The sequence below is a fragment of the Scomber scombrus genome, unplaced genomic scaffold (assembly GCF_963691925.1).
Source record: "Scomber scombrus unplaced genomic scaffold, fScoSco1.1 SCAFFOLD_164, whole genome shotgun sequence".
Taxonomy (NCBI): Eukaryota; Metazoa; Chordata; class Actinopteri; order Scombriformes; family Scombridae; genus Scomber; species Scomber scombrus.
The window spans coordinates 33,331-57,270 of NW_026910544.1; the positions used below are offsets into that span (position 1 = coordinate 33,331).

The 23,940-nt window shown below is 40.0% G+C and overlaps 4 protein-coding genes across 4 annotated transcripts; all 4 read right to left on the reverse strand.

The window, feature by feature from the left end:
* Positions 1-332: 332 nt before the first annotated feature.
* LOC133977099 (tripartite motif-containing protein 16-like) lies at positions 333-2,017 on the reverse strand. The gene has a single exon (XM_062415238.1). It carries the CDS (start codon positions 2,007-2,009, stop codon positions 333-335), a length of 1,677 nt encoding a protein of 558 aa, XP_062271222.1. The 5' UTR covers positions 2,010-2,017.
* Positions 2,018-4,159: 2,142 nt separating this feature from the next.
* LOC133977097 (E3 ubiquitin/ISG15 ligase TRIM25-like) lies at positions 4,160-7,772 on the reverse strand. The gene is made up of 3 exons (XM_062415236.1): positions 7,585-7,772; positions 5,256-5,757; positions 4,160-4,186 (listed from the first exon to the last, which is right to left on the reverse strand). The coding sequence occupies exons 1-3, from the start codon at positions 7,770-7,772 to the stop codon at positions 4,160-4,162; spliced, it is 717 nt and encodes a 238-aa protein (XP_062271220.1).
* Positions 7,773-8,885: 1,113 nt separating this feature from the next.
* LOC133977098 (tripartite motif-containing protein 16-like) lies at positions 8,886-10,559 on the reverse strand. Its single transcript, XM_062415237.1, has one exon. It carries the CDS (start codon positions 10,551-10,553, stop codon positions 8,886-8,888), a length of 1,668 nt encoding a protein of 555 aa, XP_062271221.1. The 5' UTR covers positions 10,554-10,559.
* A 6,892-nt stretch (positions 10,560-17,451) lies between these two features.
* On the reverse strand, positions 17,452-19,143 carry LOC133977101 (tripartite motif-containing protein 16-like). The gene has a single exon (XM_062415239.1). The coding sequence runs from the start codon at positions 19,141-19,143 to the stop codon at positions 17,452-17,454; it is 1,692 nt and encodes a 563-aa protein (XP_062271223.1).
* Positions 19,144-23,940: the final 4,797 nt, after the last annotated feature.

A 23,940-nucleotide genomic window follows, 5' to 3' on the forward strand; every position in this document is an offset into this window, starting at 1 on the left:
TGAAGGAAGTTCTGCTGTTTTCTCTGTTTAAGAAACAACAGACACAAATACATCAATACAAACATGAAACTAACATTTAGAACAAAGAGAAGTTCACATTTTCATCTGAAGAAATGAAGGTTAAAAACATGGTGATGAGCAGTGAGAGCCTCCATGGATAAAAACACACAGGAAAAAGTCACATTTAAAGAAACTTATAATATCAACAACATATACATAAAGTGTAATATCACTATTAGCATGTCAGCTGATCTCTGAGCAGCTCAGAAACATGGAGACAAAAACATGAAGAATTACAACATCTGACACATGAAGTCTGAAATGACTTCTGTTTATTTCACTTTACACAACTCAGCTGTGGATCCAACATAAACAAAAAGTCCAGAATCAAAACAAAGTCCAGCATAGAGAGGCTGAGTGAATGTGGTCTGGACTCTGTGGAGGAGAGTCATGGTTTCAGAGACGCTGTAGAAGGACAGAATACCTGCTCTGTGATCCAGGTACACTCCGACTCTGGAGGAACCAGGACCTGAGACGGGAGTTTTAATGTTGTTGAAGTAAAATACATACCTGTCAGTGAAACAATGTAAAGACCAAGATTTATCATTATGTCCAAATAGAGATTCACTTCCTGCTCTGCTGATATTCTTGTATGCGACTGCTACTTGAACTCCCCATCCTCCTCTCCACTCCACCTCCCAGTAACAACATCCAGTCAGACTCTCTCTACTCAGGACCAGAGGATGATCAGTGAATCTGTCTGTGTGACTAGAATAAGACTGTGGTTGTAACGTCCATGTTACTTTTCTGTTCCCTTCAGATAATAACAGCTTTGTGTTTACTGTGTTTGGATCCAGAGTGATTTCACGTGAATATCTTAAGAACCCATCTCTGGTCTTGGGTTCTGACAGTAAAACGTCCACTTCAGTCACTGCCAGTGAGATGTTTGTCCATTCGTCCCTCAGGATGTCCTGTAGTTTATCTCTGAGCTCTGACACAGCTGCTGTCACATCCTCAAAGTATCTCAGAGGACGGATATTGATGCTGGATGAGTCTGTAGGTTCACTGAGTTGTGACACTGAGGGGTAGTTGTGTAGAAACTGGTTGTGATCCTCTGTGTGTGAGAGCTGCTTCAGTTCAGTGTCTTTCCTCTTCAGCTCAGTGATCTCCTGCTGCAGCTTCTCCTGAAGCTCTTTGACTCGTCTCGATTCAGTTTCCTGCTGGGATCTGATCTGCTGCTTCACATCAGAGCTTCTTTTCTGGAGGAGACGGATCAGCTCAGTGAAGATCTTCCCACTGTCCTTCACTGCTTTATCAGCAGAGAGACTGATGGCCTCCACCTCCTGTTGAAGCAGCTTCACATCTTTATCTCTGTCCTGGATTCTCTGCTGGATGTTTAGTCGACTCACCTCGAGCTCTCTCTGCCTCTCAGTCCTTTCTGCTGCAGCTGGGACTGTGTCGTGGCCTTTATGATCCTTCATAGTGCACAGATAACAGATACACTTCTTATCTGTACGGCAGAATATCTTCATCACCTCATCATGACGAGAGCAGATGTTCTCCTGGAGCTTCTCCGAGGGCTCCACCAGCTTGTGTTTCTTTAATTTGGTTAATTCAAAGTGAGACTGGAGGTGATTCTCACAGTAAGAGATCAGACACGTCAGACAGGACTTGAAGGCTTTCAGCTTCCTCCCAGTGCAGACATCACAGGCCACATCTTCAGGTCCAGCATAGGAGTGATCAGCAGGAGCAGCTTGGACTCCAGTCTTCTTCAGCTGCTCCACTAAAGCTGCTAACATGGTGTTTTTCTTCAGGACAGGCCTCGGTGTAAAGGCCTCTCTGCACTGAGGGCAGCTGTAGATCTTCCTCTGATCCTCTCCATCCCAGAATCCTTTAATACAGCTCATACAGTAGCTGTGTCCACAGGGAATAGCCACCGGATCCTTCAGTAGATCCAGACAGATCACACAAGAGAAGGTTTCTCGGTCCAGCTGATCTTTCTGCGCCATTTCAGCTCTCAGAGGCAACGACTGTCTGAGTTTCACTTCCTGATAAGTGAAACAGGTTTGAACAGATCTGAACAACATGTGATTCAGTCATAAATGCAGCCTGACAGCTCTGTGCTGCGTCACATGTTGGTTACACCCATCTACAAACTGTAGATTTAAAGGGAGAGAAAAATGAACTCTGATCCCAGAGTGGAGCTTGTTGTGTTTAAAGCTTTATTGATCATTGTATCAGTAAAGCTTTAATACTGTATCAATGTGAAATAAAACCTGCAGCAGATTTCATATTTTAATCATGTTGTTTGTGTTTGAAATACAAGCAAATAAAACCAAAGTTCATCTTATCCAGAAACTCTGCTGATAAATGTCGACCTTTGACAGTCACATGATCCTCTGTAGAAACTGTCAGCAGCAGTACTGGAAGAAGTACTCAGATACCTTACCTCAGTAAAAGTACTGCAGTATTATGAGTGATGTAGTATGCAGTATTACAGTAAAAGTACTGCAGTATTATGAGTGATGTAGTATGCAGTATTGCAGTAAAAGTACTGCAGTATTATGAGTGATGTAGTATGCAGTATTACAGTAAAAGTACTGCAGTATTATGAGTTATGTAGTATGCAGTATTACAGTAAAAGTACTGCAGTATTATGAGCGATGTAGTATGCAGTATTACAGTAAAAGTACTGCAGTATTATAGTGATGTAGTATGCAGTATTACAGTAAAAGTACTGCAGTATTATGAGTGATGTAGTATGCAGTATTAAAGTAAAAGTACTGCAGTATTATGAGCGATGTAGTATGCAGTATTACAGTAAAAGTACTGCAGTATTATGAGTGATGTAGTATGCAGTATTACAGTAAAAGTACTGCAGTATTATAGTGATGTAGTATGCAGTATTACAGTTAAAGTACTGCAGTATTATGAGTGATGTAGTATGCAGTATTACAGTAAAAGTACTGCAGTATTATGAGTGATGTAGTATGCAGTATTACAGTAAAAGTACTGCAGTATTATGAGCGATGTAGTATGCAGTATTACAGTAAAAGTACTGCAGTATTATAGTGATGTAGTATACAGTATTACAGTAAAAGTACTGCAGTATTATGAGTGATGTAGTATGCAGTATTAAAGTAAAAGTACTGCAGTATTATGAGCGATGTAGTATGCAGTATTACAGTAAAAGTACTGCAGTATTATGAGTGATGTAGTATGCAGTATTACAGTAAAAGTACTGCAGTATTATAGTGATGTAGTATGCAGTATTACAGTTAAAGTACTGCAGTATTATGAGTGATGTAGTATGCAGTATTACAGTAAAAGTACTGCAGTATTATGAGTGATGTAGTATGCAGTATTACAGTTAAAGTACTGCAGTATTATAGTGATGTAGTATGCAGTATTACAGTAAAAGTACTGCAGTATTATGAGCGATGTAGTATGCAGTATTACAGTAAAAGTACTGCAGTATTATGAGCGATGTAGTATGCAGTATTACAGTAAAAGTACTGCAGTATTATGAGTGATGTAGTATGCAGTATTACAGTAAAAGTACTGCAGTATTATTATGTGAACTTTGTGGTGTTTCAGGAGGAAAACTGCCTCTAATAAACTCTCATTGTAGTTTCACACTTTCTCCACAAGCTTTGAATGAGAAGAAAACACTTTGATCACTGTTGATAAAAATCCTGTTTATTGATTATTGAAGCTTCAGATTGTTCACACATCCAATCAGTAAAGTGTGATCAATGATTTCATGTTCAGATTGACTTCATCCACACAGTCAGTTAGTTTAACCCAGAATGTCAGCTATGTACAAGAACATCATTAATGATTATTATCATGATCATTACAGTTTGATTGAACATTTCTTTATGAATTTACAAAGTGATGAGAACAAAATATCTGTGATGAAGGAAGTTCTGCTGTTTTCTCTGTTTAAGAAACAACAGACACAAATACATCAATACAAACATGAAACTAACATTTAGAACAAAGAGAAGTTCACATTTTCATCTGAAGAAATGTCAGTGAAGGTTAAAAACATGGTGATGAGCAGTGAGAGCCTCCATGGATAAAAACACACAGGAAAAAGTCACATTTAAAGAAATTGATAATATCAACAACACATACATAAAGTTTAAAAAAGCTATTAGCGTGTCAGCTGATCTCTGAGCAGCTCAGAAACATGGAGACAAAAACATGAAGAATTACAACATCTGACACATGAAGTCTGAAATGACTTCTGTCTATTTCACTTTACACAACTCAGCTGTGGATCCAACATAAACAAAAAGTCCAGAATCAAAACAAAGTCCAGCATGGAGAGGCTGAGTGAATGTGGTCTGGACTCTGTGGAGGAGAGTCATGGTTTCAGAGACTCTGTAGAAGGACAGAATACCTGCTCTGTGATCCAGGTACACTCCGACTCTGGAGGAATAAGGACCTGAGACGGGAGTTTTAATGTTGTTGAACCAAAATTCATACCTGTCAGTGAAACAATGTAAAGACCAAGATTTGTCATTAAATCCAAATAGAGATTCATCTCCTGCTCTGCTGATATTCTTGTATGCGACTGCTACATGAACTCCCCATCCTCCTCTCCACTCCACCTCCCAGTAACAGCGTCCAGTCAGACTCTCTTTACTCAGGACCTGATACTCATCAGTGAATCTGTCTGTGTGACTAGAATAAGACTGTTGTTGTCTCATACATTCTACTTTTCTGTTCCCCTCAGATATTAACAGCTGTGTGTTTACTGTGTTTGGATCCAGAGTGATTTCACATGAATATTTTAAGAACCCATCTCTGGTCTTGGGCTCTGGTTCTGGTTCTGATAGTAAAACCTTCACTTCAGTCTCTCTCAGTGAGATGTTTGTCCATTTGTTCCTCAGGATGTCCTGTAGTAGATCTCTGAGCTCTGACACAGCTGCTGTCACATCCTCAAAGTATCTCAGAGGACGGATATTGATGCTGGATGAGTCTGTAGGTTCACTGAGTTGTGACACTGAGGGGTAGTTGTGTAGAAACTGGTTGTGATCCTCTGTGTGTGAGAGCTGCTTCAGTTCAGCGTCTTTCCTCTTCAGCTCAGTGATCTCCTGCTGCAGCTTCTCCTGAAGCTCTTTGACTCGACTCACTTCAGTTTCCTGCTGGGATCTGATCGGCTGCTTCACATCAGAGCTTCTTTTCTGGAGGAGACGGATCAGGTGAGTGAAGATCTTCTCACTGTCCTCCACTGCTTTATCAGCAGAGCGACTGACGGCCTCCACCTCCTGTTGAAGCAGCTTCACATCTTTCTCTCTGTCCTGGATTCTCTGCTGGATGTTTAGTCGACTCACCTCGAGCTCTCTCTGCCTCTCAGTCCTTTCTGCTGCAGCTGGGACTGTGTCGTGGCCTTTATGATCCTCCATAGTGCACAGATAACAGATACACTTCTTATCTGTACGGCAGAATATCTTCATCACCTCATCATGACGAGAGCAGATGTTCTCCTGAAGCTTCTCTGAGGGCTCCACCAGTTTATGTTTCTTTAATTTGGTTGATTCAAAGTGAGACTGGAGGTGATTCTCACAGTAAGAGATCAGACACGTCAGACAGGACTTGAAGGCTTTCAGCTTCCTCCCAGTGCAGACATCACAGGCCACATCTTCAGGTCCAGCATAGCAGTGATCAGCAGGAGCAGCTTGGAGTCCAGTCTTCTTCAGCTGCTCCACTAAAGCTGCTAACATGGTGTTTTTCTTCAGGACAGGCCTCTGTGTGAAGGTCTGTCTGCACTGAGGGCAGCTGTAGATCTTCATCTGATTCTCTCCATCCCAGAATCCTTTAATACAGCTCATACAGTAGCTGTGTCCACAGGGAATAGTCACCGGATCCTTCAGAAGATCCAGACAGATGGAACAGCTTATTGAGTCTCGGACCGGCTGATCTTGCTGTGCCATTTCAGCTCTCAGAGGCAACGACTGAGTTTAATTTCCTGATAAGTTTAATAAGTTTGAACTTTGATCTGAACAACAATGCAGCCTGACAGCTCTGTGCTGCATCACATGTTGGTTACACCCATCTACAATCTGTAGATCTGAAGAATGAAACAATGAAATCTGATCCCAAAGTGGAGATTGTTGTGTTTAAAGAACAGGGATGGTTATCAGTTTGAATCCACAGTGCGGCTCCTCGTCCTGTGTTTCCTCATTTACAGTGAAGTCTCAGTTAAAAGCTGATCACCATTTAACTTCACTGCAACACATTTCATATTTTAATCATGTCGTTTGTGTTTCAAATATAAGCATACACAGGTGCATCTCAATAAATTAGAATATTCATTTCCGTAATTCAATTTAAAAAATGAAACTAATATACTATATGGATTCATTACACACATAGTGAAATATTTCAAGCCTTTATTTGTTAAAATCTTGATGATCATGGCTTACAGCTAATGAAAACTCAAAATTCAGTATCTCAGAAAATATATTAAATATATTAATAAATAATATTACATACGACCAATAAAAAACAAGGATTTTTAATACAGAAATGTCACCCCTACACTCAGTACTTGGTTGGGGCTTCTTTTGCATGAATTACTGCATCAATGCAGCGAGGCATGGAGGATATCAGCCTGTGGCTCTGCTGAGGTGTTATAAAAAGCCCAAGTTGAGCTTCAGCTTGTCTGCATTGTTGGGTCTTGTGTCTCTCATCTTCCTCTTGACAATAACCCACAGATTCTCTACGGGGTTCAGGTCAGAAATGTTTGCTGGCCTATAAAGCATAGTTAGTCCATGTTCTTTAAACCAGGTATTGGTACTTTTGGCAGTGTGGAGAGGTGCCAAATCCAGCTGGAAAATGAAACCTATGAAGCTTGTCCGAAGAAAGAACCATTTATGCGCTTTTCCACTATACAGTTCTAGCACTACTCGAGTCAGTTTGGTACCAGGAACCTTTTCCATTATTATAGTTCCTCCTCAACATGAGCGGGGTCGTCATAGCACGGTTGCGCGAAACTGACGTGACTTTGTTTTATACGCGACACAAAACACATAAACAATGGAGGACATGGAGGCGATGGTGTACTTGCTGCTGTATGAGGCTTTCTGTCTCACACAAAGCAAGAGAAGAGAAACAAATCGCTGTAACGCTGTTGTTGGTATTTAAAAATGGCGGGTTTGATTCTTGTGTGGGACGGCTCATGACTCTTCCAGCGACAACTCTTCTGACCAATCAGTGGCCGGCAGTCTGTTGACGTCACATTTAGTATCGGCTCGGCTCGCTTGGAACCTCGGCAGAGCAGATTCTAAAGAAGTACCAGGTACCAGGTACTATCCCTGATGGAAACACAAAAAGAACCAAGGCGAGTCGAGTCGAGGCGAGGCATGCTGAAACTTTTATAGTTTATGTCATTTTATTGTATTGTTTATTTTAATGGCATTTATAAATTACACATTAGGTAGATTTTATATTGTATTTATTTTATTTTATTTTAGTTTGTATTAGTTTTGTTAAGTGTATATTTTATTGTGTTTTATTTCATTTTACTGCTCCACTAAAGCTGCTAACATGGTGTTTTTCTTCAGGACAGGCCTCGGTGTGAAGGCCTCTCTGCACTGAGGGCAGCTGTAGATCCTCCTCTGATCCTCTCCATCCCAGTGTGATTTAATACAGCTCATACAGTAGTTGTGTCCACAGGTAGTAGTCACCGGATCCTTCAGTAGATCCAGACAGATCACACAAGAGAAGGTTTCTCGGTCCAGCTGATCATTCTGCGCCATTTCAGCTCTCAGAGGCAACGACTGTCTGAGTTTCACTTCCTGATAAGTTTAATAAGTTTGAGTTCTGATCTGATAAGTGAAACAGGTTTGAACAGATCTGAACACGTGATTCTGCTGAATGCAGCCTGACAGCTCTACAAACTGTAGATCTGAAGGGAGAGAACAATGAACTATGATCCAAGAGTGGATTACAGTAAAAGTACTGCAGTATTATGAGCGATGTAGTATGCAGTATTACAGTAAAAGTACTGCAGTATTATGAGCGATGTAGTATGCAGTATTACAGTAAAAGTACTGCAGTATTATGAGTGATGTAGTATGCAGTATTACAGTAAAAGTACTGCAGTATTATAGTGATGTAGTATGCAGTATTACAGTAAAAGTACTGCAGTATTATAGTGATGTAGTATGCAGTATTACAGTAAAAGTACTGCAGTATTATGAGCGATGTAGTATGCAGTATTACAGTAAAAGTACTGCAGTATTATGAGTGATGAGTTTGAATGAGAAGAAAACACTTTGATCACTGTTGATAAAAATCATCTTTATTGATTATTGAAGCTTCAGATTGTTCACACATCCAATCAGTAAAGTGTGATCAATGATTTCATGTTCAGATTGACTTCATCCACACAGTCAGTTAGTTTAACCCAGAATGTCAGCTATGTACAAGAACATCATTAATGATTATTATCATGATCATTACAGTTTGATTGAACATTTCTTTATGAATTTACAAAGTGATGAGAACAAAATATCTGTGATGAAGGAAGTTCTGCTGTTTTCTCTGTTTAAGAAACAACAGACACAAATACATCAATACAGACATGAAACTAACATTTAGAACAAAGAGAAGTTCACATTTTCATCTGAAGAAATGTCAGTGAAGGTTAAAAACATGGCGATGAGCAGTGAGAGCCTCCATGGATAAAAACACACAGGAAAAAGTCACATTTAAAGAAACTGATAATATCAACAACATATACATGAAGTTAATTAAGTGTTGAATATCTCTATTAGCATGTCAGCTGATCTCTGAGCAGCTCAGAAACATGGAGACAAAAACATGAAGAATTACAACATCTGACACATGAAGTCTGAAATGACTTCTGTCTATTTCACTTTACACAACTCAGCTGTGGATAAAGGATAAACCCAAAGTCCAGCATAGAGAGGCTCAGTGAATGTGGTCTGGACTTTGTGGAGGAGAGTCATGGTTTTAGAGACGCTGTAGAAGGACAGAATACCTGCTCTGTGATCCAGGTACACTCCGACTCTGGAGGAACCAGGACCTGAGACGGGAGTTTCAATGTTGTTGAAGCAAAATACATACCTGTCAATGCAACAACGTAAAGACCAAGATTTCTCATTACGTCCAAATAGAGATTCACTTCCTGCTCTGCTGATATTCTTGTATGTGACTGCTACATGAACTCCTCCCCATATTCCTACTCTCCTCTCAACCTCCCAGTAACAACGTCCAGTCAGACTCTCTCTACTCAGGACCTGAGACTGATCAGTGAATCTGTCTGTGTGACTAGAATAAGACTGTGGTTGTCCCGTCTGTTCTACTTTTCTGTTCCCTTCAGATAATAACAGCTTTTTGTTTGCTGTGTTTGGATCCAGAGTGATTTCACGTGAATATTTTAAGAACTCAGCTCTGGTCTTAGGGTCTGGTTCTGACAGTAAAACCACTTCAGTCACTGCCAGTGAGATGTTTGTCCATTTGTCCCTCGGGATGTCCTGTAGTTTATCTCTGAGCTCTGACACAGCTGCTGTCACATCCTCAAAGTATCTCAGAGGACGGATATTGATGCTGGATGAGTCTGTAGGTTCACTGAGTTGTGACACTGAGGGGTAGTTGTGTAGAAACTGGTTGTGATCCTCTGTGTGTGAGAGCTGCTTCAGTTCAGCGTCTTTCCTCTTCAGCTCAGTGATCTCCTGCTGCAGCTTCTCCTGAAGCTCTTTGACTCGTCTCGATTCAGTTTCCTGCTGGGATCTGATCTGCTGCTTCACATCAGAGCTTCTTTTCTGGAGGAGACGGATCAGCTCAGTGAAGATCTTCTCGCTGTCCTCCACTGCTTTATCAGCAGAGAGACTGATGGCCTCCACCTCCTGTTGAAGCAGCTTCACATCTTTATCTCTGTCCTGGATTCTCTGCTGGATGTTTAGTCGACTCACCTCGAGCTCTCTCTGCCTCTCAGTCCTTTCTGCTGCAGCTGGGACTGTGTCGTGGCCTTTATGATCCTCCATAGTGCACAGATAACAGATATACTTCTTATCTGTACGGCAGAATATCTTCATCACCTCATCATGACGAGAGCAGATGTTCTCCTGGAGCTTCTCCGAGGGCTCCACCAGCTTGTGTTTCTTTAATTTGGTTGATTCAAAGTGAGACTGGAGGTGATTCTCACAGTAAGAGATCAGACACGTCAGACAGGACTTGAAGGCTTTCAGCTTCCTCCCAGTGCAGACATCACAGGCCACATCTTCAGGTCCAGCATAGGAGTGATCAGCAGGAGCAGCTTGGACTCCAGTCTTCTTCAGCTGCTCCACTAAAGCTGCTAACATGGTGTTTTTCTTCAGGACAGGCCTCGGTGTAAAGGCCTCTCTGCACTGAGGGCAGCTGTAGATCTTCCTCTGATCCTCTCCATCCCAGAATCCTTTAATACAGCTCATACAGTAGCTGTGTCCACAGGTAGTAGCCACCGGATCCTTCAGTAGATCCAGACAGATCACACAAGAGAAGGTTTCTCGGTCCAGCTGATCTTTCTGCGCCATTTCAGCTCTCAGAGGCAACGACTGTCTGAGTTTCACTTCCTGATAAGTGAAACAGGTTTGAACAGATCTGAACAACATGTGATTCAGTCATAAATGCAGCCTGACAGCTCTGTGCTGCGTCACATTTTGGTTACACCCATCTACAAACTGTAGATTTAAAGGGAGAGAACAATGAACTCTGATCCCAGAGTGGAGCTTGTTGTGTTTAAAGCTTTATTGATCATTGTATCAGTAAAGCTTTAATACTGTATCAATGTGAAATAAAACCTGCAGCAGATTTCATATTTTAATCATGTTGTTTGTGTTTGAAATACAAGCAAATAAAACTAAAGTTCATCTTATCCAGAAACTCTGCTGATAAATGTCGACCTTTGACAGTCACATGATCCTCTGTAGAAACTGTCAGCAGCAGTACTGGAAGAAGTACTCAGATACCTTACCTCAGTAAAAGTACTGCAGTATTATGAGTGATGTAGTATGCAGTATTACAGTAAAAGTACTGCAGTATTATGAGTGATGTAGTATGCAGTATTGCAGTAAAAGTACTGCAGTATTATGAGTGATGTAGTATGCAGTATTACAGTAAAAGTACTGCAGTATTATGAGTTATGTAGTATGCAGTATTACAGTAAAAGTACTGCAGTATTATGAGCGATGTAGTATGCAGTATTACAGTAAAAGTACTGCAGTATTATAGTGATGTAGTATGCAGTATTACAGTAAAAGTACTGCAGTATTATGAGTGATGTAGTATGCAGTATTAAAGTAAAAGTACTGCAGTATTATGAGCGATGTAGTATGCAGTATTACAGTAAAAGTACTGCAGTATTATGAGTGATGTAGTATGCAGTATTACAGTAAAAGTACTGCAGTATTATAGTGATGTAGTATGCAGTATTACAGTTAAAGTACTGCAGTATTATGAGTGATGTAGTATGCAGTATTACAGTAAAAGTACTGCAGTATTATGAGCGATGTAGTATGCAGTATTACAGTAAAAGTACTGCAGTATTATAGTGATGTAGTATACAGTATTACAGTAAAAGTACTGCAGTATTATGAGTGATGTAGTATGCAGTATTAAAGTAAAAGTACTGCAGTATTATGAGCGATGTAGTATGCAGTATTACAGTAAAAGTACTGCAGTATTATGAGTGATGTAGTATGCAGTATTACAGTAAAAGTACTGCAGTATTATAGTGATGTAGTATGCAGTATTACAGTTAAAGTACTGCAGTATTATGAGTGATGTAGTATGCAGTATTACAGTAAAAGTACTGCAGTATTATGAGTGATGTAGTATGCAGTATTACAGTTAAAGTACTGCAGTATTATAGTGATGTAGTATGCAGTATTACAGTAAAAGTACTGCAGTATTATGAGTGATGTAGTATGCAGTATTACAGTAAAAGTACACAAGCTTTGAATGAGAAGAAAACACTTTGATCACTGTTGATAAAAATCATCTTTATTGATTATTGAAGCTTCAGATTGTTCACACATCCAATCAGTAAAGTGTGATCAATGATTTCATGTTCAGATTGACTTCATCCACAAAGTCAGTTAGTTTAACCCAGAATGTCAGCTATGTACAAGAACATCATTAATGATTATTATCATGATCATTACAGTTTGATTGAACATTTCTTTGTGAATTTACAAAGTGATGAGAACAAAATATCTGTGATGAAGGAAGTTCTGCTGTTTTCTCTGTTTAAGAAACAACAGACACAAATACATCAATACACACATGAAACTAACATTTAGAACAAAGAGAAGTTCACATTTTCATCTGAAGAAATGTCAGTGAAGGTTAAAAACATGGTGATGAGCAGTGAGAGCCTCCATTGATAAAAACACACAGGAAAAAGTCACATTTAAAGAAATTGATAATATCAACAACACATACATAAAGTTTAAAAAAGCTATTAGCGTGTCAGCTGATCTCTGAGCAGCTCAGAAACATGGAGACAAAAACATGAAGAATTACAACATCTGACACATGAAGTCTGAAATGACTTCTGTCTATTTCACTTTACACAACTCAGCTGTGGATCCAACATAAACAAAAAGTCCAGAATCAAAACAAAGTCCAGCATAGAGAGGCTGATTGAATGTGGTCTGGACTCTGTGGAGGAGAGTCATGGTTTCAGAGACTCTGTAGAAGGACAGAATACCTGCTCTGTGATCCAGGTACACTCCGACTCTGGAGGAATCAGGACCTGAGACGGGAGTTTTAATGTTGTTGAACCAAAATTCATACCTGTCAGTGAAACAATGTAAAGACCAAGATTTGTCATTAAATCCAAATAGAGATTCATCTCCTGCTCTGCTGATATTCTTGTATGCGACTGCTACATGAACTCCCCATCCTCCTCTCCACTCCACCTCCCAGTAACAACGTCCAGTCAGACTCTCTCTACTCAGGACCTGATACTCATCAGTGAATCTGTCTGTGTGACTAGAATAAGACTGTTGTTGTCTCATACATTCTACTTTTCTGTTCCCCTCAGATATTAACAGCTGTGTGTTTACTGTGTTTGGATCCAGAGTGATTTCACATGAATATTTTAAGAACCCATCTCTGGTCTTGGGCTCTGGTTCTGGTTCTGATAGTAAAACCTTCACTTCAGTCTCTCTCAGTGAGATGTTTGTCCATTTGTTCCTCAGGATGTCCTGTAGTAGATCTCTGAGCTCTGACACAGCTGCTGTCACATCCTCAAAGTATCTCAGAGGACGGATATTGATGCTGGATGAGTCTGTAGGTTCACTGAGTTGTGACACTGAGGGGTAGTTGTGTAGAAACTGGTTGTGATCCTCTGTGTGTGAGAGCTGCTTCAGTTCAGCGTCTTTCCTCTTCAGCTCAGTGATCTCCTGCTGCAGCTTCTCCTGAAGCTCTTTGACTCGACTCACTTCAGTTTCCTGCTGGGATCTGATCGGCTGCTTCACATCAGAGCTTCTTTTCTGGAGGAGACGGATCAGCTCAGTGAAGATCTTCTCACTGTCCTCCACTGCTTTATCAGCAGAGCGACTGACGGCCTCCACCTCCTGTTGAAGCAGCTTCACACCTTTCTCTCTGTCCTGGATTCTCTGCTGGATGTTTAGTCGACTCACCTCGAGCTCTCTCTGCCTCTCAGTCCTTTCTGCTGCAGCTGGGACTGTGTCGTGGCCTTTATGATCCTCCATAGTGCACAGATAACAGATACACTTCTTATCTGTACGGCAGAATATCTTCATCACCTCATCATGACGAGAGCAGATGTTCTCCTGAAGCTTCTCTGAGGGCTCCACCAGTTTATGTTTCTTTAATTTGGTTGATTCAAAGTGAGACTGGAGGTGATTCTCACAGTAAGAGATCAGACACGTCAGACAGGACTTGAAGGCTTTCAGCTTCCTCCCAGTGCAGACATCACAGGCCACATCTTCAGGTCCAGCATAGCAGTGATCAGCAGGAGCAGCTTGGAGTCCAGTCTTCTTCAGCTGCTCCACTAAAGCTGCTAACATGGTGTTTTTCTTCAGGACAGGCCTCTGTGTGAAGGTCTGTCTGCACTGAGGGCAGCTGTAGATCTTCATCTGATTCTCTCCATCCCAGAATCCTTTAATACAGCTCATACAGTAGCTGTGTCCACAGGGAATAGTCACCGGATCCTTCAGAAGATCCAGACAGATGGAACAGCTTATTGAGTCTCGGACCGGCTGATCTTGCTGTGCCATTTCAGCTCTCAGAGGCAACGACTGAGTTTAATTTCCTGATAAGTTTAATAAGTTTGAACTTTGATCTGAACAACAATGCAGCCTGACAGCTCTGTGCTGCATCACATGTTGGTTACACCCATCTACAATCTGTAGATCTGAAGAATGAAACAATGAAATCTGATCCCAAAGTGGAGATTGTTGTGTTTAAAGAACAGGGATGGTTATCAGTTTGAATCCACAGTGCGGCTCCTCGTCCTGTGTTTCCTCATTTACAGTGAAGTCTCAGTTAAAAGCTGATCACCATTTAACTTCACTGCAACACATTTCATATTTTAATCATGTCGTTTGTGTTTCAAATATAAGCATACACAGGTGCATCTCAATAAATTAGAATATTCATTTCCGTAATTCAATTTAAAAAATGAAACTAATATACTATATGGATTCATTACACACATAGTGAAATATTTCAAGCCTTTATTTGTTAAAATCTTGATGATCATGGCTTACAGCTAATGAAAACTCAAAATTCAGTATCTCAGAAAATATATTAAATATATTAATAAATAATATTACATACGACCAATAAAAAACAAGGATTTTTAATACAGAAATGTCACCCCTACACTCAGTACTTGGTTGGGGCTTCTTTTGCATGAATTACTGCATCAATGCAGCGAGGCATGGAGGATATCAGCCTGTGGCTCTGCTGAGGTGTTATAAAAAGCCCAAGTTGAGCTTCAGCTTGTCTGCATTGTTGGGTCTTGTGTCTCTCATCTTCCTCTTGACAATAACCCACAGATTCTCTACGGGGTTCAGGTCAGAAATGTTTGCTGGCCTATAAAGCATAGTTAGTCCATGTTCTTTAAACCAGGTATTGGTACTTTTGGCAGTGTGGAGAGGTGCCAAATCCAGCTGGAAAATGAAACCTATGAAGCTTGTCCGAAGAAAGAACCATTTATGCGCTTTTCCACTATACAGTTCTAGCACTACTCGAGTCAGTTTGGTACCAGGAACCTTTTCCATTACTATAGTTCCTCCTCAACGTAAGCAGGGTCGTCATAGCACGGTTGCGCGAAACTGCTGTGACTTTGTTTTATACGCGACACAAAACACATAAACAATGGAGGACATGGAGGCGATGGTGTACTTGCTGCTGTATGAGGCTTTCTGTCTCACACAAAGCAAGAGAAGAGAAACAAATCGCTGTAACGCTGTTGTTGGTATTTAAAAATGCCAGGTTTGATTCTTGTGTGGGACGGCTCATGATTCTTCCAGCGACAACTCTTCTGACCAATCAGTGGCCGGCAGTCTGTTGACGTCACATTTAGTATCGGCTCGGCTCGCTTGGAACCTCGGCAGAGCAGATTCTAAAGAAGTACCAGGTACCAGGTACTATCCCTGATGGAAACGCAGAAAAAACCAAGGCGAGTCGAGTCGAGGCATGCTGAAACTTTTATAGTTTATGTAATTTTATTGTATTGTTTATTTTAATGGTATTTATAAATTACACATTAGGTAGATTTTATATTGTATTTATTTTATTTTATTTTAGTTTGTATTAGTTTTGTTAAGTGTATATTTTATTGTGTTTTATTTCATTTTACTAACTAACTAAAGCTGCTAACATGGTGTTTTTCTTCAGAACAGGCCTCGGTGTGAAGGCCTCTCTGCACTGAGGGCAGCTGTAGATCCTAATCTGATCCTCTCCATCCCAGAATCCTTTAATACAGCTCATACAGTAGCTGTGTCCACAGGAAGTAGTCACCGGATCCTTCAGTAGATCCAGACAGATCGAACAAGAGAAGGATTCTCGGTCCAGCTGATCTTTCTGCGCCATTTCAGCTCTCAGAGGCAACGACTGTCTGCGCTTCACTTCCTGATAAGTTTTATAAGTTTGAGTTCTGATCTGACAGGTGAAACAGGTTTGAACAGATCTGAACACGTGATTCTGCTGAATGCAGCCTGACAGCTCTGTGCTGCGTCACATGTTGGTTACACCCATCTACAAACTGTAGATTTAAAGGGAGAGAACAATGAACTCTGATCCCAGAGTGGAGCTTGTTGTGTTTAAAGCTTTATTGATCATTGTATCAGTAAAGCTTTAATACTGTATCAATGTGAAATAAAACCTGCAACACATTTCATATTTTAATCATGTTGTTTGTGTTTGAAATACAAGCAAATAAAACCAAAGTTCATCTTATCCAGAAACTCTGCTGATTAATGTCGACCTTTGATAGTCACATGATCCTCTGTAGAAACTGTCAGCAGCAGTACTGGAAGAAGTACTCAGATACTTTACTGCAGTAAAAGTACTAATACTGAAATGTACTAATACTCTATTATAAGTAAAAGTACTGCAGTATTATGAGTGATGTAGTTAAAATATTACAGTAAAAGTACTGCAGTATTATAGTGATGTAGTATGCAGTATTACAGTAAAAGTACTGCAGTATTATGAGTGATTTAGTATGTAGTATTACAGTAAAAGTACTGCAGTATTATTATGTGAACTTTGTGGTGTTTCAGGAGGAAAACTGTCTCTAATAAACTCTCATTGTATTTTCACATTTTCTCTACAAGCTTTGAATGAGAAGAAAACACTTTGATCACTGTTGATAAAAATCATCTTTATTGATTATTGAAGCTTCAGATTGTTCACACATCCAATCAGTAAAGTGTGATCAATGATTTCATGTTCAGATTGACTTCATCCACACAGTCAGTTAGTTTAACCCAGAATGTCAGCTATGTACAAGAACATCATTAATGATTATTATCATGATCATTACAGTTTGATTGAACATGTCTTTATGAATTTACAAAGTGGTGAGAACAAAATATCTGTCATGAAGGAAGTTCTGTTGCTTTCTCTGTTTAAGAAACAACAGACACAAATACATCAATACAAACATGAAACTAACATTTAGAACAAAGAGAAGTTCACATTTCCATCTGAAGAAATGTCAGTGAAGGTTAAAAACATGGTGATGAGCAGTGAGAGCCTCCATTGATAAAAACACACAGGAAAAAGTCACATTTAAAGAAACTGATAATATCAACAATACATACATAAAGTTAATAAAGTGCTGAATATCACTATTAGCGTGTCAGCCGAACTCTGAGCAGCTCTGAAACATGGAGACACAAACATGAAGAATTACAACATCTGACACATGAAGTCTGAAATGACTTCTTTCTATTTCAATTTACACAACTCAGCTGTGGATCCACCAAAGACAGAAAAAACCCAAAGTCCAGCATAGAGAGGCTGAGTGAATGTGGTCTGGACTCTGTGGAGGAGAGTCATGGTTTCAGAGACGCTGTAGAAGGACAGAATACCTGCTCTGTGATCCAGGTACACTCCGACTCTGGAGGAACCAGGACCTGAGACGGGAGTTTTGATGTTGTTGAACCAAAATTCATACCTGTTAGTGTCACAATCTAAAGACCAAGATTTGTCATTACGTCCAAATACAGATACATTTCCTGCTCTGCTGATATTCTTGTATGCAACTGCTACCTCAACTCCTGATAACAATCCTTCTCTCCACTCCAACTCCCAGTAACAACGTCCAGTCAGACTCTCTCTACTCAGGACCTGACGATAATCAGTGAATCTGTCTGTGTGACTAGAATAAGACTGTTGTTGATTCGTACATTTTACTTTTCTGTTCCCCTCAGATAATAACAGATCTGTGTGTGCTGTGTTTGGATCCAGAGTGATTTCACGTGAATATTTTAAGAACTCAGCTCTGGTCTTGGGCTCTGGTTCTGGTCCTGGTTCTGAAAGTAAAACATCCACTTCAGTCACTGTCAGTGAGATGTTGGTCCATTCCTCCCTCAGGATGTCCTGTAGTTTATCTCTGAGCTCTGACACAGCTGCTGTCACATCCTCAAAGTATCTCAGAGGACGGATATTGATGCTGGATGAGTCTGTAGGTTCACTGAGTTGTGACACTGAGGGGTAGTTGTGTAGAAACTGGTTGTGATCCTCTGTGTGTGAGAGCTGCTTCAGTTCAGCGTCTTTCCTCTTCAGCTCAGTGATCTCCTGCTGCAGCTTCTCCTGAAGCTCTTTGACTCGACTCACTTCAGTTTCCTGCTGGGATCTGATCTGCTGCTTCACATCAGAGCTTCTTTTCTGGAGGAGACGGATCAGCTGAGTGAAGATCTTCTCACTGTCCTCCACTGCTTTATCAGCAGAGAGACTGACGGCCTCCACCTCCTGTTGAAGCAGCTTCACATCTTTCTCTCTGTGCTGGATTCTCTGCTGGATGTTTAGTCGACTCACCTCGAGCACTCTCTGCCTCTCAGTCCTTTCTGCTGCAGCTGGGACTGTGTCGTGGCCTTTATGATCCTCCATAGCGCACAGATAACAGATACACTTCTTATCTGTACGGCAGAATATCTTCATCACCTCATCATGACGAGAGCAGATGTTCTCCTGGAATTTCTCCGAGGGCTCCACCAGCTTGTGTTTCTTTAATTTGGTTGATTCAAAGTGAGGCTGGAGGTGATTCTCACAGTAAGAAATCAGACACTGCAGACAGGACTTTAAGGCTTTCAGCTTCCTCACAGTGCAGACATCACAGGCCACATCTTCAGGTCCAGCATAGCAGTGATCAGCAGGAGCTGCTTGGAGTCCAGTCTTCTTCAGCTGCTCCACTAAAGCTGCTAACATGATGTTTTTCTTCAGGACAGGCCTCGGTGTGAAGGCCTGTCTGCACTGAGGGCAGCTGTAGATCTTGATCTGATCCTCTCCATCCCAGTGTGATTTAATACAGCTCATACAGTAGCTGTGTCCACAGGGAAGACCCACCGGATCCTTCAGTAGATCCAGACAGATCGAACAAGAGATTGTTTCTTGGTCCAACTGATCTTGCTGTGCCATTTCAGCTCTCAGAGGCAACAACTGTCTGAGTTTCACTTCCTGATAAGTTTAATAAGTTTGAGTTCTGATCTGACAGGTGAAACAGGTTTGAGCTGATCTGAACACGTGTTTCTGCTGAATGCAGCCTGACAGCTCTGTGCTGCGTCACATGTTGGTTACACCCATCTACAAACTGTAGATCTGAAGGGAGAGAACAATGAAATCTGATCCCAGAGTGGATCTTGTTGTGTTTAAGGAAGGAAAAGTACTGCAGTATTATGAGTGATGTAGTATGCAGTATTACAGTAAAAGTAGTGGTTTGGTCCCTCTGACTGATACATTATTATATATGACATCATTAGATTACTAGAAAATTCCAGGGACATTTTGAGTGCCACGGGGCTGCTGCCGGGATGAGTACATGATTTATTTCCAGTGTTCAAAAGTCACCCTGATCATATTCTGGTTTCAAGTATTAAGTACATCTTTCTAGTCAGTATCAAGTGTAATGTACTTTATTCTTAAATTAACATCCCTGAAAATATTAAGTAAATGTTAATCATATTTAAGCATAAATAATATACTTCATTTTTCACAGACAGGAACATCACTGTTATGAAATTATTAAGTAAATCTTATCATTAAGAGAGTAGATATTACTTATCATAAGAAAACTTTTTTATTTTAAATGACTTCATTGTATGAAATTATAAAAAAACAATACAATACAATAAAAATATTTATTGTGTCCACAGTAAACATGAATTAATAACTCCATTCAAATGAATTAGCTCGGTTAACTGGCAAAACAGACAGACAGGAATTAGCCAAACGCAAAAAAGTAGCTCAGTTTCTGCCCAGCAACAGGTTGCTAAGGGCAGCTAAGGTTCTACGGTTGCCACGGCGATTTGAGAATCTGCTTGGAAAAAATTCTCAAAATGCCCCAGAATTCGGCTCCTGACAAGGTCCCGAACAATTGCAAAATGTGAGAAAACCGTAACTCCTGTCCAAAAACCGAAAACACTGTGAGAGACACAGAAGCCGGCAGATTCTGCCAGTGTGCATTCTATTCAGATATTCCTTAAAATGAGCGAGTAAGCTCAGTGCGAAGACAGAGTGAGATTCTTTTGGAAAAAAAAGACGATTACATTAGGGTCAATGGGGAGCGAGACAGGTATTGCCGCCGGTCTCGACCCCCCCGTTTAAATTTTGTGTGGTCTGGACAACATCACATTTTATGAATCCCAACACCTATGTCTACATTTTGACAAGAAATTATTTGTCTCCTTTTAACGGTTTGGCCGTGAGCTCAAATTAGAAATAAAAATTAAGGTTATTTTTTACTGGTTCTCGCACTCAAGCTAACTGACGAGAAAAAGTGATTTCCACTCCTCGTTTGACTGCTCATAGTTTGAAAAGTTTACATGTTATATAAAAACAGTTTTGTGTTTTGGAGAGAGCATAAGTTTTCCTCCGTTTTAAAGTTTGAATCACATTTCTACTTGCAGGTATGAGAGAGCTAGGTGACTCCGAAAAAAGGTGAAATTAAAGTGAAATTTTGTGGGGGTTTTTGAAAATTCCCATTCATTTCCAATAGAGAATTTTCCCGTTTTTGGGGGAATAACTTTGGGAAAAATTGGAATTTCAACACCAAAAGTCATAGCACCTCATTCTCAATCGAGCCGCACGTTTTGATGCATATATTGTTGGGGTTTTCTCAAAGCTGCAGGAGGAGTTACGCGCAGAGGCCCTCCTTCTGCAGCATAGCATGCTGTAGAGGGAGTGCCTCGGAGCTGCGCACCCATGGCACTAATTAACAGTGAAGCATCAGTGTTAGAGCAGCATGTTACTGTTGTAGCTGCTGGAGGTGGAGCTAGTTTACACTACTTTATATACAGTTAGCTAGTTTAGTCCAGTGGTTCCCAACCTAGGGGTGGGGCCCCTCCAAAGGGTCAGCAGATAAATGTGAGGGGTGGTGAGATGATTAATGGGAGAGGAAAGAAGAAAAAACTAAGTGCTGATACACAAATGTGTTTTCAGTTTTTGGACTTTTCTTTTAACAACACAATGTTGAACATGTTGATGTTCAGCAGGTATAAGAAGAAGAATTCAGGGTTAAAATCAGAGTGAATTTGTTGTGAGTCTGGTAGCTTCAGATAAGTGGAGACAGAAAAAGAAACAATTTATCTGCAGTTGATTTGCTGCAACTCTCAGTAGGATGCAGGGCCTCCACACACACACACACACACACACACACACACACACACACACACACACACACACACACACACACACACACACACACACACACACTCAGGGTAAATTAATAGCACTGTGAACAGTAATTTGCAGTGAGACAAAGACGTGTTAAACTTGCTCTAATTGCTGCAGCAGGAAGCCATATTTGTCGCTCAAACGCCGAAACACCCTCCTCCTCTTCCTCATCTTCCTCCTCTTCATCACTTCCTGTTTCTAACGTCACCTGTCAATCAAACATACGTGGTGGCCGTACCTCTGTGTGTTTCAGGTGGGATGTATTCATGTATAAATTACAAAAATGCTTAGTTTGATTTGACTTTGATCTCAACTCAAAGTCAACTTACTCGCTTCTCACTGCTGGAACTTTCAGCCGCATCACTCAGCCTTCTTCAGACGGAGTTTGCTCAGTTGCCATGGAGATGTTGAACATTCCATCTGCTGATAAAGACCATGTGACAGGGATGAAAGCTCCAGAAGGACTGATTAAACAGACCTTTAGTCAGCTCAACCAGTTTAAGTCTAGTTTAGTTATTTTAGTGTAAGTTAGAGAAAATTCAGTTTAGTTTAGGTTGAGTTAAGTTTGAGTCAAGTTAGGTTTAGTTTCAGTTAAGTTTAGGTTGAATTTACTTTGAGATTAACTTTTTTTTTAGGTAATTATATTTTGAGTTGTTTAGTGTGTTTTAGTTAGTTAGTGTAGGTTAGAGACATTTGTTTTAGTGTAGGTTTGTTAAGTTACTGCATAGTTTGAGTCGACTCGAGTAAAATTTTGTTTAGTTGTTATAAAATAAGTTTAGGTTGAGTTTGAGTTGTGTTAAATTTAGTTTAGTTGCAATAAATTAATTTAATTAATTTAAGTATAGTTTGAGTTAAGTTGAGTTGAGTTTAATTTAGTTTAGTTTAGTTTAATTTAGTTTAGTTTAGTTAAGTTGAATTTAATTTAGTTTAATTGTTATAAAATTAGTTTATTTTGAGTTTGAGTTGAGTTAAATTTGGTTTACTTGCAATAAAATTAGTTTAATTAATTTAAGTATAGTTTGAGTTTAGTTTGTTTTAGATTAATTTGATTTAGTTTAGATTTAGTTTAGTTTAGTTTAGATTGAGTTGACTTCACTTGAGTTAAATGTAGTTTATTTGATGTAAACCTCGTTAACTTATCTCTTATATCTTAACTGACCTGTTTTGAGCTGAACTTTTGTTTTACAATTGAACAATTGAGTTTTTGTTAAAGTCCAGTTTAATTTAGTTCTAAGTGACATCAGTTGAGTTTTAGTCGACTTTATTTTATTTCAGTTTACTTTGTTAAAGTTTGTTTTAAGGTTGAATTGACATATTTTGACTTTAGTCTGGACTCTGCTGTGATGAGACTTCCAGGTCAGAGTTGGTCTCTTTGAGGTTGAGCCGACTCATTTGGGACGGGAAGCTTCGGGGTCGTCTGCGGGTCAAACTTTTGTTGTCTTGGTCTTTAGAGGATCTGTCCGGCTTGTCTCCTCTCTTAATGTGAAGTGTGGATCAGCTGACCAACGGGAAGTGATGATGTCACCGCGGCAGCAGAGGAGTTAATCCTCCTATTGACCCTTCAGACAGAATACAGCAGCTGTGTGTGTGTGTGTGTGTGTGTGTGTGTGTGTGTGTGTGTGTGTGTGTGTGTGTGTTTGACCCTCTTCAGCAGTACTTGTGTTCGGGGTCGAGTGCTTGACAGACTGAAGAGTCTCTCAGAGTCTCTGATCTCAGCTTCACCATGTTTTCACGCCTCAATGCTTCAGCTTCACTCAGGAAAGTCACACACTGAATATATGTCTGTATAGTTTATTTTAAACTATTATTTTGTCATTTTGAACCCTTTGAATCCCAATCAGTTTACATTTTTACTCACTGTGGTCTCATGTTTCTCTGCAGAGTGAAGTCCTGCACCTCTATATTCAGGACAACCATGGTGATAGGCGGATGTAACTCAATTATGTCTTCATGCAGTGTTACGAAATTTAAAGCTATAAATCATTAGAAAAAAGAGAAACTGATTTTTTTGCAGTTTTTGAATCGGACAAATGGTTTGTAAATGCCAGTCATTTAAAAATAAGTGCAACTTTTCATCCCACCGGCGGGATTTGGGATTCAGAGGGTTAAATCTAAGAAGATGAGAGATGAAGAAAGTAGACAAGTGAGTACAACGAGATACATGGAGGAAGGAAAAGAAAGCAAAGGACTTTTACTGCTAGACGGAGAGAAGGAGGCAGGAAGGAAGTTCATCAGGTTAAAGGGATGAAAGACAGAGATGGAAATGTGTCGACTAACGAGGAAAGTGTGTTTAGAAGGTAGAAGTGGAGGATTTGGAGGAACTGATGAATGAGGAACATGAGAGAGAGAAAGTTGGATGATGTGGGGATAGTCTATCTATCTATCTATCTATCTATCTATCTATCTATCTATCTATCTATTTATCTATCTATCTATCTATCTATCTATCTATCTACCTATCTATCTATCTATCTATCTATCCATCTATCTATCTATCTATCTATCTATCCATCTATCTATCTATCTATCTATCCATCTATCCAT

Coding starts and splice junctions, on each gene's coding strand:
- LOC133977099 (XM_062415238.1), bottom strand. CDS start 2,009: ATGGCGCAGAAAGATCAGCTGGACCGAGAAACCTTCTCTTGTGTGATC.
- LOC133977097 (XM_062415236.1), bottom strand. CDS start 7,772: ATGGCGCAGAATGATCAGCTGGACCGAGAAACCTTCTCTTGTGTGATC. Junction 5,758..7,584: donor AGAGAGGCCTTCACACCGAG/GCCTGTCCTGAA, acceptor CTTCACACAGAG/GCCTGTCCTGAAGAAAAACA. Junction 4,187..5,255: donor TGGAGGCCGTCAGTCGCTCT/GCTGATAAAGCA, acceptor CATGTTTCTGAG/CTGCTCAGAGATCAGCTGAC.
- LOC133977098 (XM_062415237.1), bottom strand. CDS start 10,553: ATGGCGCAGAAAGATCAGCTGGACCGAGAAACCTTCTCTTGTGTGATC.
- LOC133977101 (XM_062415239.1), bottom strand. CDS start 19,143: ATGGCACAGCAAGATCAGTTGGACCAAGAAACAATCTCTTGTTCGATC.